The sequence below is a fragment of the Apostichopus japonicus genome, chromosome 17 (assembly GCF_037975245.1).
Source record: "Apostichopus japonicus isolate 1M-3 chromosome 17, ASM3797524v1, whole genome shotgun sequence".
In the NCBI taxonomy this organism is placed as follows: domain Eukaryota; kingdom Metazoa; phylum Echinodermata; class Holothuroidea; order Aspidochirotida; family Stichopodidae; genus Apostichopus; species Apostichopus japonicus.
This window is the reverse complement of record NC_092577.1, coordinates 24,874,028-24,887,825: the sequence shown is the minus strand read 5'-3', so window position 1 is coordinate 24,887,825 and position 13,798 is coordinate 24,874,028. Positions and strand designations below refer to the sequence as shown.

Below are 13,798 nucleotides of genomic sequence, written 5' to 3'. Positions count from 1 at the left end.
ACATTTAACGTCAGTGTTGTGAATTTGTCCAAAGACACGCTCAAAATTAAATTAACCTTCAATGCAGCTTGTTAGGCTAGCCTTTTTTTATATTTTAATTCAACAAATTTCATTATACTCACATGTTTAAATTGAACTCATACCTTTAAATTGAACTCATACCAGCATGCTGGATGTTTGCCATATGAAGCCAACCATCATTACTACATATGACCCCATGTGCACCTGCATACTGGTTAGTGGACAATATAAACTTTGTAATATTCTGTTAACGATGTTAAAGTTTTTATTTTATTTTATTTTTGTACTAGTTTTCTATTGGTAACCTCATATTGATTTAAATGTTAATCTCAACCCCAAAAGGTGGAGACTTTATACATTAATACTCATTTTGGGGTATGTATGTGCCTTATTTGACACTGCTTCAACATTTATTAAATAATTGAAAACAAAAATGTGTTCTTCGTTGTACAATTTATTGGCAGGTCAACATATGCCCCCACCCACCCCCAGTATCACATTGTTAATGAAAACTGAAAGTAAGTATAAAGGAAATAAGAAAGTAAGAAAATAACTATAAAATGATTTAAACAAAATGGAATGTTCTTTAATGGGATATTTCGACATCTCCATGGTTACAAACTTTCTTATGTGCAATATAGGTCATCAAATATTAAAAGAAAAGAATACATGTAATCAACTGACAGGAAATAAATAATTTCTGTACTGGCAAGTTATCGTCAAGGTGCTTCTTGTGTTCTTTATTTGTAAGAAACAAAGTATGTGTCTTTTCACTGCCAAGTAAGAAGACAAAGATTTATTGTGCCACTGTGCACAACAGCACTCTTTTTGATATTGAATACAGTGGTAAGTATTGGCAAGTATACATTATGAAATACTGACAAAATGGTAAGAAAGAATCTAGCATGCAAAATATTTGATAATAAAACATGTTTTATGGTGTTAGATTCTGTGTTGGAAGTGTATAATGAAAAAATGAAAACCCTGAATGTGGTTACTTGCCATGCAGCAAATCAAATAATTGGCAAACTGGACAGTAAGAAATACAGTGGCCATATACAGCAATAACTGTTGCCCACTAACATAATGTGAACTATCTACCAAATGCAACAAGATTTTGCAATAAGTGTGGGGAAGCCACATGTCACAAGTTCTGTAGTTAAATAAGCTCACTCCAGATAACCTGTGATATCCAAATACAATAACAACCCCCAAATACTTTTAATGCTTAGTTAAAAGCTCAGTATTTTCAAACAACGAATCAGAAGGCGATCCCAGATTCATGAACCCTTATATAGACTACTGTTCAAGTAACACTATTATCGATATTCATCATGACCCATTACAAACTGCAGGAGAAGCATCTTCTGCAGTTTCACAAAACTAACTCGAATATTAATATCGGATAATTCTATCAAGAGCATCAACTGACACAACGGTGGCTTTGTTTTGTGTGTTGCCTATATTAAAAGTTGAAAGTCACAACTGCGAAGGCCAAATAAATAATGGCATCGGCATATGTTGAAATATGCATGGAAAAGAAGCACGGGGCAAAAACATACATTAAGTCAACATCACATCATACTTCAATGTAATATCAGACTTGAGACAACATTTAAGTTACCATTGACCCATATATCACTGGTAATGTGTGCAAAGTGACGAACTATAACTTAAAACTTTGATATTAGGTTTCCATCTTTCAAGGTGTGGCCTTTTCTGCACATTTATGTTGTATGCATCAGTGTATACATACATACACGCATACATCCACTCACCCATCCACGCATACACACCTACTAACACACATACTAACACACAGACAGACAGAAATAGAAACATACATTCAATGGGCAAGTGTAGCACGCGAATGATTGATAAGAACAGTGTAAACTATGTGTACAAATTTTCTCTTAATAAGTGAAAAGACATCAACATGAGATATAACTCAAAGTACAGCAAAGTCAACAGCTGTCATTGCCAAAGACATCATGTCTCTAAAGTCCTCCTGGTTGAGGTGACGGGGCAATGTCAACATCAAGGCACATGTGGAAACCACAGGTAGCCTATCCGATGCACAGAAGTTTATTCTTGGTGCGACGGAAAACCCCCCTGGTGGTAAACGTCTTGCACCAGACAACCATTGGAGGAAATCAGGCAAACTTGTGTTGTGCTCTGGCAGAAAAGAAAAATAAACAAAATTAATACAGACAGTTAAATATGCATCAATTACATCATTTACCTTGTTCAAGTAAAGAAATGAAATCCTTGAAACAATGATTTCAAAGTTTTGCACATGTCATGAATTCACATTGACACTTTCATGCATTGTATAAAATGGACCACTCACTTCCTTCACTGATCTCCTGAAGCCACATCAAGAAAGAGAAGTTTGATGCTTCCTCCCCCTCTCTGTCGTTGCTTCCCTCTGGAGAAAAGTCTACTGTAAATAGGTTGTAGACCTGATCCGCATCTACCTCTGGTACTGGACCACACATAATTTGTTTCATAACATCTGAATAATTTTCAATTGAGATATAAATGAGAAGCCAATAACGTTTTGATTCATTGTCTTTGGATTAAAGCCTATTATTGGGCGTAGAAAGTAGAAACAACTTGTTTTGTTTTTCTTTCTTTATATTTTTCTTTTTAAAGGGGGATTGGTCATTAAAGCTCTGCTTTCCCAGTCCACTTCTTTTTCTATGAGTTTTTGTATGTATTTAAATGTTTTCTTCATTTCATAACGTTATTTATTTTCATTGTGGCTTTCCTTTAGTCTTAGGCTATCATTAATTTGCCTAATTTCACCCCAAATGATATTTGACCTCTGCTGACCTTAAAAGACCTTTGACTTCCACTACAAACAATAGAATTCTTGTTCTCTAAAATGCAGGCCTACAACCACACCAAATATGACATTTATCCAGATTCCCTTCTTCAGATATAGTTACTGTAATTACGAGCAGGAGCAGGTGTCATACTGACCCATGCAGACACATCTTAACAACTGCAATTAGCTTTTGCTTATATGGCAAATCCCAAAGTCCCTGCTACTTCTCATTGATTACATTTACAGGGAACTTGTACAGGAAAGCCCTATGATAAACTTTCGTCACCAAAATATGCTATTGCCCCCATAGAAAATACATAATTAAGCAACCATCATCATTTTGTCAAGTCATGCTGAGTGTGATGGTCTTCAATGCAACATCCCCTCAACACTTCTGTTTATAACAACTTTACCTTGTTGCAAATATGCTACTTATCTCTTTATTATACTTTACATCTTCTTAAGTGACAATAGCCTTTTTGGCTGGGGTGGGGATGGGATAAGAATGAAATCATGCAGCAATAAACATGAAGTTTATAGCAAATGATGTAGTTCACATAGATGTGTGACAAGTGTTCTGTTTATCACACTGATACTGTGCTACTAACAAATTGTACGGCTTGGACTTTGCTTGGACTCTGAAAAAGTCAACTATCATGTACAGTAGACAGTCAGACAGAGTATCAATGTGGCAAGCTTACTAGTAATGTTATGATATATGTTTCAATAAGTGCCTTGGTTACTATGACAGATGGGAACATTTAATGAGAAAATAATTGTGATATCTCAGAACTATGTACCAGTATAGTAATGTACTTTCTATGCTATGAAGTGAGATATGTATACTGTGTGTGTCAGTTACCTCCATTAACTTCACTTTAAGCATGGCCCTGGGATCTTCAATGACTGTGTTGCCAATTGGTGTCTACAAAGAGGAAAGCAAAGTGTCAATGATTACTTGATATCATATGCAAATATGATCTCTGTTGATGTTATGGTTTTGGAAATATAGGCTTTTCTGATATTACGTTTTGACCTTTGCGAATGCCAATAAGCTTTGACTTCTGCCAATATGTACCTACACAAATTATTGAAACTTACAAGGTAAATATCTGTCGCAGTTGCCTGTGTTAACAAGTTTTTCCAGATTTGACCTCTGCTAACCATAAACGACATTTGACATGCTAAATTGTTTACAACATCTCACACACATTTACACTCTTATACCATGCAATAGGGTCTTCCAGATTTCACATTTTGACTTCTTCTGATCCCAAATGAGCTTTGACCTAAAAAAACACATAGGGTTCTTGCACACACATGCAAATACGAGAACTGCTGTAGTTATCTATCTTCATATATTCTGTTTTGATTGTTTTAATTGTGCAAATGGTGCTGTAATACAAAAATGAAGCACGTGCTTACCATCTTTTATTACACTAAGTTCTACTATACACTGAGGAAAATCTTCCAACAGGCATCCAAATGCAAACCAAATATGTCTTTTTTGTCAACATCACCTTTGATTTGCAAGAAGCTAATCAAAATTGTTGATATTTCAAGCTCTCTAAAATCAGTTTACTATCAATACTGGCATTATTACAGGAGTTCAAGAGATAGAGCTTACAATTTAGAATGGAAAATTGTTGCTTTTACCACTAGTTCCAGAGCAGCAAGTGGGATCTCAGAGACTGGAGGTGTTTTTCCATGAACAATATCCTCGATAAGATACTCTGATAGTAGGTTAAAAGAAGGCCCTCCCTGGCAAATGACTGACGCTACCAGTTGACCAGCTGAGTAATATGCACGGTCAACTAAGTGCTGCATGCTGTTTATTGGCACCATGTGACCAGCTTCTCCAATGAACAACCCAGATTCTTGGATGCCATGGATTATCAACTGGCATAGCTCCCGTGTTAACCCACCTCCGTCCTCACCATCTTCACCAAGAAATTTTAGCTGTGATATAAGAGATATTGAAGTACTTAGGTTTTATGATTAAAAAGAAAGAAAAAAGACCACAGTAAAGACCCTGAATGTGATTTACTTTGCCATACAACGAATCAAATAATTATTATTCCTTACTTTCCTTACTACTTTACTGGCAAAAATTACAGTAGTAATTAATGTTTGGGTAATCACCATTTTTTTTTAGATATATAAAGGCAACTGCCTTTATCTACTCAGCCACAGCACCGGTATATTTTAAAGTTACAACACTACATGATCTACCATGCAAATATGATCTCCGTTGATTATCTGGTTGCATATATAGTTCTTTTTGTGATGAGATTCTCACATTGTTACTTCTGCTGACCCCCAATGACATAGCGTGTCTACAACCTGGAGCATCACATATACCCACACATACACACATACCTGTTGATAGAAACCATAAATGAAGAACATTGATAAGCCCATTTTCAATATCCTGTCTTCATAGTCAGTGTTAAATTAGTGTATGTGAACAGACACAAGATCTTCCAAGATTTGTGATGCCAATTAGAAATGTGAGAGTGCAAGAGTATTGCTGATTGATTTATGTGTGCCTATGTACAGATTGTTCAAGTACAAAACAACTTCATTTCTTGAGTGAAGACAGTTTCAGGCTGTTAGGTAAACAGACCTTTCACATCCATGAAAAATATAGTGATCATCTTCCAAGTTTTAAATTTTGGAACAATTTTACTCTGTACATGTTAATAAGAAGGTTCTCAGATTTCAACCTCAAATAACCTGTCACATCCATTAACACAACTCAGATTGTCTGCACATGAAAAGCTACCTAGAAAACTAAGTTTAAACTTCCGGCAACTTTAACTGTTGAGGATATTGTCTTTACAAGCGAAAGTGCCACACACAGATACTGACAAGCTACATAACCATCATAGATTCCTTCTGCCTTCAGCAAGGAATCATTAGTGAGAACATTTCCATACCTTCCATTTGTTTTGAATGTAAAAGCTCTTCCTCTGCAGCCATTTGTTAATGTCATTCCAGGCATGTCTCCTCCGAATGATTATATTCTGTACATCCTCTCTAATCACTCTCTGAATGTGTTCATCAAGGACAATTTGTAAAGGTAGGTCACTGATGGATTGATAAAAAACTAAGTGTTGAACAACACTCAAATATTGTAAGAACAAGAACATAACATAATCATAGTGCCTTCTGGCTCTCTGGATGATATATTTGCAAATAAAACATAGACATCACAAGAGAATGCACACGCACACATGTACATATGCCTCAAATATTTCATAGACATGTAACAATGAGTAACAGAACTATTGTCACTGACCTGCCAATGTCTTCATTTGCAAGAGGAATTTCATCTTCTTCATCAAAAATGTCTCCCTCTGTTCCTGAGTTTGATATATCCATCAAAGTCCTTTGAAAATAAAGGATACAGCTTACATGTTAATAGATGAATGTCAAGAAGGCTTACATTTTCTTATTTCCACCTCTCTTTATCTATAGATGGGACAAATGTAATAACCATGTTCACTTAATTATTAAAAATGTAAAAACAAACAAACAACAAACAAACAATAAAGAAACTAGAATGCAAAAATGCCTTGTGGTTTCGATAGTATAACGATCGATCAGCTTTCTTCTTGAACCCGAAGTGATGTATAGTGACAGTGTACAACATACTTGATCTTAGTAATACAGTGATATGCAGCACCTGTGATTTGACAAACAATTAATTCACATTGACACAGGCTGTCCTGAAATGACCATTGACCTCAACCACAGGATTCAGATATCCTGAAGTTGGGCGTCACAAACGCACACAAATACACACGCTCGCACACACTCCATCATGAATGCAAAGGTTATGATTGTTATGGAAACCAAAACAAGTACCTGCTAGCGATCTGCAAAACAGTGTTTGAGGTTGAGGGTTTATCTGCTGCAAGCGGATGATGAGAATTCTAAAACAATGAAAGGAAATTATGAATTGAAGAATGTGTAATAGGAAGTACCTATAGCATCAATAAGATTGAACAGATGTGCGAATGACTTGAATTGATTGATTCAGGGTTCAGATATTACGGATACAAATGTAACATTCCATCAATCCAATTACGCCAAAATGTGGGGCACAGGAATCCACAGACACCAGAGATACTGGCATTGGAGCCTGATTCAATTCTTAATAAAAGATCTTAATAAACTAGCATGCAAAAATGCATTGTGCTTTCGATGGTGTAACATGAGCAGTTTTCTTCTTGAATCCGATGTAATGTATAGTGAGGGTGTACAACATACTTCATCTTAGTAGTACAGTGAAAAGCAACACTTGTGATTTGACAAACAATAAATTAAAAATGACACAGGCTTTCCTGAAATGACCATTCACCACAACCACAGGCTTCTTGTACTAAATGTGACATCCATCCTTGGTGAAATATTGTGTAAAACATGGTCTTTACAATTTGACCCCTGGTGAACTACAACAACCATTGACCTCCGCCCACAACATTAGGTTTCTTTGCACACATACATACACACACTTGCCATCATGAGTGCAAAGGTTACGATCATAATTGTAACTAAAAAGAGATGGTAAACAGAGCTCTTGTGGTTGGTAGTGAGAACTTTTGGTAAATACAAGTTACTACAAAAGAGAATTCAATGGAACAAAGGTGACTGTGAAATTGGAAATTAGATTCACAGTACATCTGAGTAACAACTTACAATACACCCTTCCTGTGTTAACTACACAAACAGATTGCCAGGCTTCACCTAAACAACCCTTGACAATACTAATGATTCCACCTAACTCAGCAACCCTGCCCAAACAGACCTAAAGGCTTTCATACTGAGCAACTTGTAACAGAACAGCCAAACATGAATAACAACTTTGGGCATTCTTCTAATAATAACAAAACTCATGACTCAATGAATATCAACCATGTAGGACCCAACACATATCACAACGGATGATTTGTATAACTCCTTCACAGACTTTCAGCAGTACTATAGCACTGCATGACACCATTTAACCACATGAAAAGCCATCACGCAAACGGTGGACGGATGACACTACCCAGAACTTTGCACATACCGTATGCATATTCACAATGGAGCCCAGTTATTTAAGGATACATAAAACTTGACCTGTTACACAAGGCTTTTAGAGTGATACTCCCTGATATGAAATGACCTTTGACTGAAAAGACAATCTCAAAGTTATTTACTGACGACAAACTAAACCAAGTCTTAAGTCGTAACAACGGTTGCTTCTTGAGATAACATATTAACTTTTTAAGGGACAGGCAATTATAACAGAGAGTATTTTACTGTTATCTCACCTTCTCCTTACCCTAGGGACATATTTACAATATCTTACCTAGTAGCACAGACAGGAAGTTCTTACATCACACCTCCCAGAAACCTCCAACTTCTTAGTTCCAGGAGATCATCCACACTGTGGCCTCCAGTGTAACTTTCTACAACCAAAACCCTTCACCGGTTTGTGCACCTATTATTATGTAATCTTCAGCAGGATGTGTGGTGAGCTTCTCAGTAGCTTAACCACTGTTTATGTAGTTAAGTAAACATGTTGACAGAGTATTACATCCTGTCCCATCCCCTTGTAATCCATGGTAAAAGAGTGTAGCAACTTTCACCATTTGTTTTCAGTAGCATATATCCAGCCAAGTGAAGAAACAATATATACTTTGTTAAATTGTTAAATTCAACTACTTGTTTGTGCCTTTATTTCTTGTTCACATACCGCTGTGACAATTTGGTACTTCAAGTTGAACTTCAAGCAACTTTGACTTCTTCAGATGTCATGTATACAAGCTTTTTCACATTTGATCTTTGTTGATATAAAATGACCTTTGACCTCAATGAATTATTTTTTTGGCCCATTTTCTTACCAAGGGCTTGCTAATTACTAACTTGAAGTTATAGCAACTATTGCAAATTGAGATAGCATGTTTAATCACAAGGTTTTATGAATATTACCTCTGTTGACCTCAAATTCCCTTTAACATCCATGAAAAACAATACATGAAAAACAAAAGTGATCTGTACTCCCTAGGACTACCTACATATTAAGTTAGAAGTTGTAGGACATTTTGCAATTTGAGAGAACATATGTTTACAAGGTTTAAACTTTGACCTCAGATGAACTTGAACCTCCATTAAAAATTTTACTTTATTTACTCACCAAAGGCTACCAACATGCCAAGTTTGAAGGTAAATCAGCAATTTTTGAAATATCATGTTTACAAGCAGCATCACAGAGACACACTCATACAGGACTTAACTGCATATATTCTCATTGCAAGGAATTAAAGTTGTATTACCATAAATACTAACATGGAATGCATTACAACATTAATATAAAATCAAGGTAATGACATCATTCTTTGTGTCTGTGGTGAAATGCATGTATAGCAATTGACTTGAAGGCCATACATTACAAAAAATATGCTTGACAGTAAAAGAATAACTCACATTGACGACTGGTGCACTTAATGAATGGATCAGGAAGTTCTTCGCCGTAAGAAAAAACAACAACAAACAGCAAAGTAAAAGAGATTTTTATCATTGTTGACCAGACGTGATCAGAAAGGGTCATGTGCAGCCAAAAAAATAATTGAATCATACAGAGGAAAGAGACAAATAATTTATGTTTCATTAGAATTTGAGATTCGGACAAGTGGTACCTTCTTTTCATGTCTAAAATAGCTGCTGTTTTGACAATTGCATCTTCAATTGTTCATTGTGTAAAGTATTTGCTATGTACAGTATACTTTCACAAATGTGTTAATAATGTGTGTATGAAGGGCTATAACTATTTCAGATTTTTTTTTAAATTTACACACTGACGAATTGCAGATGAAGTAGAATGGCTGTTATTGTGAGCACAGGCAGTTGCATTGCTCTGAAACAAACCTTAACCATGTGTAAAACTATCCTAAATTGTAGTACTGTTTGCTTTCATTCTTTGCAACTCAAAAACAAATGTGGTGAAGACTTTTTCTGTAAACTGTAATGGATTGTACATGACTGTCCATTTATTATGAGTTTTCCAATGTCAAGTTTAATTCATTATCAGAACTTTAAGACCTTACAACAATTCAATGTAAGATTCATTACTAGGAAGTTAAATATGAATTTGATGTGGTTACTGGCAACATTTCATCATCAGGCACCAATACTTTAAAGCAAATTTTTCTCAAATTGAATGAGTGTTGGTATTTAATTAAATATGTGGTAATGGCACCATATCTAATGAACAAGGAAACATGTATTCATCTGTTTAATACTTATCAGCAGTGAGAGGTCATGAAGCAACATTCGATAGTGTTTGAAAACTGATTGGAACATGTATCCCTATGGAAATTCATCAACTTACGTCACTTATCACATCAGTCTGATTCTCTACTTTCTTTGAAGTCAGTGGAATGGTTGACCTAACGTATACTGCTCCCTGTCCAGCTGGGTGTTTAACTGCAACCCCGGTCCATCCATGTTGATTATGTGTGTTTGGGGTGATGATGTCCCCACGAACCACTCGAACAAACTGAAATCTAAGCGTATAGATGGACAAATGAGGTACTGATAGTAGTGAATAAGGTATGATGAGCCACATAGATCTATGACATCTATCACACAGTTCATAAACTATGACCTTGTGTAACACTTTATTGCAATCAAACTAAACCATTGAAGGAACAGCCTACATTATGTCACTACTCCATCAGTGTCTATTGACAAAAACAACAGTGTATCCCAAGTGCTGCATTTGCATGTAGGCAAAGCAAAAAACTCATCCACATTGATTGTTACTGCAAAAGATATTACAACCTGGATCAGGCATACCCAACCAAAAAATATGTTGACAAGGTGTACACAACACACACAAGAAACCAGATTGCAGGCATTGAATGCTGTTGCTGTGTAGCAGTTAAGCAACAAATCATTGATTCTTAGAGAACAATCTTTTGATCCAATAAGAACCGTTAGAACCGTAAAACATTGACCAAATATAATAGTATTCTTGCAGTTAGTCTAATAGTGGTGAAGCCACATGTTATGAAGTCTGTTGTATCATCGTGGTTGATTGAGACAGAGATTTTCAACGTAGACTGTTGCTCATTTCAAATATGATTCTTGAAATATTGTCTTCCAGATTTTAAATATTTGACCTCCGATGACCTTTAATGACCTTTGACCAGCTTGTAGAATACGTTTACACATTATTATATGACCCCTACATGTGAGTTGCCTTTTTCATGATTCTGCTGTATTACCTGTCTTTGCTCACAATGACTTTTGATTTATAGAGACTTAATGTTAGACTAATTATAAGCTCCTTCATAAAAGAACTAACAAACAGTATTATTACACTGCCATAACAATGGTTCTAACCAGCAAAATACTAAAATCATCTATTTCATATAATTATATAGCCTATATGTTGTGTTTACTTTCTAAATATATTGGCTATTTGCAAAATATATATATGAGCAAGTTAACAGAACAAGATCAAAACAACCACCAGTTGTGTTTCTGTGATCATTAAAAACTGATTAAACTGATTAAACTGAGTGTTCTCTTTGTACGCATGTACTTGGAAACATTTCCTCATTGGTTTGATCTTACTGGTCATTGCTAATTTACCATGAGTCATCACATTTTCCTTTTTTTGAATACCTTGGCTGTTCCAGTCCTGAGAGATGAGAGTAGAAAATGTCCTCAATAAGGGATGTTATGTCCGCTTCCGTCATAGAGCGAAAAAACTCTACTGCCGTCACAATACGCCCTTCTTCATGCATAAAAATTAGGTTTCTGGGCCTCTTGGTCTCATCTGCACCAAACAGGTAAACATCCTTTACGAACATTCCTCTGCCTGTAAAGAATATGCATGTAGGATATATTATGGACATGAACATCATCTCAGTTGCACAATCATACATGTTGATGAACTAACACAGCAGCATTGTGCTAAAATAATTTTCTGAGTATATGTGAAATTAATTCTTGTACTAGCATGATGAGGTTTCATAATCTGTAAGAAAATAATGACTGATTTAACCAAAAGTTCTTGCCTCTTATGTGTATTACCGCCTAGTGCTTTACTGGTCAGGTACAGTACATGTGCCTTATGTAAGTATATACAATTCATTTTTAGTATCAACGCACCAAAAACAGTTTAATGATTGTCTAGCTGAATATTTGCTCCCATACACAAAGCTTAACTTGATTGTAATTACTCCATCCAAAACTCACAAACTCACTACAGCAATACCCTTCACCAAACAGGATGATGGTGCCCCCCACAGACTCATTACCCAATCCCCCCACCCCGGGAATAAAAGGTGTAACTGTTAGACTGTTTATGGGTCAATGAGTGAATATGGTTTCCATATATTTTTTTTTCTATCCCTCACTTGGGTCATACGTTCGTTGGTGGGTATTTATATAGTTCCTACGACCCATTTCATGATTTGTGATTGATCCTGTTTTAGTATTAATAGGCCTACTACTACTAGCCTACAGTAGACCAATGTACGCCTAGGCTATAGACCTGAGTTAAGTAGACCTAGCTGTTCCTCAAGATTGATGTAAAGGCTACATGTATGTAATTAGCATAAGCCTAGTCCCACATACCATTTCTTTGATAAGGTTCGAATCTCCGTGACCCTGACCCGCCTCAATGCTACCCCGGTTCTGTCTTGGGGCGTCTGTCTTGACCCTGATCTCCTTGAAGGTCGAAAGAGCTCTGTCAACTCCTGTTGTGTACTGGTGCCGTGCCTTGGCCGAGCACTGACGTTTGGCCTAGTTAGAATGGTATTACTAACGTTAGTCCTAGGTACGGGCCGGACTTGCTGCCCTTCACTTGAAGTTAAACGATGGGATGTGGATGCTGGTGGTGGGTTCTGTGTCAATTGGTTCACCGACGAGTTTGCCACCACCTGCTCTATTAGACTTGAGAGCCGTTCGAACTGCTGCCTCATGTCTCTGAATTCTGAGTGATCGGACATGATGTCTACTGTCTACTGAGTACTATACTGTTGGTCCAGTAGTGTGCGCTGGACACTGGACTTCCGCGGCACGAACTAGTCCGAACAACAAAACATCTTAGTTGGCACTTACAGAGCTCCGTACTTGGTATTGCATATATATATTTTTCGTACAGAATAGAACTTTGTTGTTAGAGAATATATATATTTTTCCTTACACATGATACAAATATATTTTTGCACAGAATATAATTTTTTGTACAGAATATATTTTCTGTCATAGAATATATATTTTGTTAGAGAAAAATATTTTTCTGTCAGAGAATATATATATATTTTTTTAACAAGATATATATTTATTGTAAGAAATATATATTTTTCTCTTAGAGAATATATATATTTTTGTGATAGAGAATATATATTTTGTACAGAATATTTACAGTGATAGAATACATTGTTTTGCAGAAAATATATATTCGTGGTTAAGAAAATATATCTGTATACCTGGAAAATATATAAATATATACTTTAAGGGAATAAATATAATTTTCAGGGAATATATATGTGTATACATATATATTAATATGTCTAAAATGTATTTTTGAAGTTAACAATGTATGTATTTCGCAAGTACAGCATATATATATTTGTACGTAATATATTCCGCTTTCTCGCGCCATACTTGCCTACTGCACTAGCCTGCGATTTGAGTCTGAGTTGATCAGAAGTCAAACACTGACATCCTATATAACTGTCATGAACATCCTATTAGACGCTGTTCTACATTGAGTATATTACACGCTTGGTTGGAGCAGAAAATCGAAAGTCAGTTTAGGTAAAAAGTATCAAATGTTGCTTGTAATTGGGGGTATTCATAGCCAAAATCAATCATTTTAAGTTCCTCTGGGACATTTGATAGTGTTCACATGTGAGTGACAGCACATTCAAGGCAAAG

At 35.9% G+C, this 13,798-nt stretch overlaps 1 protein-coding gene across 1 annotated transcript; it reads right to left on the bottom strand.

Annotated features, from left to right (window-relative positions):
- Positions 1-513: 513 nt before the first annotated feature.
- On the bottom strand, positions 514-9,369 carry LOC139954898 (G2/M phase-specific E3 ubiquitin-protein ligase-like). Its single transcript, XM_071954875.1, has 7 exons — positions 9,329-9,369; positions 6,722-6,789; positions 6,153-6,242; positions 5,791-5,941; positions 4,508-4,810; positions 3,714-3,776; positions 514-2,536 (listed from the first exon to the last, which is right to left on the bottom strand). Exons 3-7 carry the CDS (start codon positions 6,233-6,235, stop codon positions 2,528-2,530), a joined length of 609 nt encoding a protein of 202 aa, XP_071810976.1. The 5' UTR covers positions 6,236-6,242; positions 6,722-6,789; positions 9,329-9,369; the 3' UTR covers positions 514-2,527.
- Between the last annotated feature and the right edge of the window lie 4,429 nt (positions 9,370-13,798).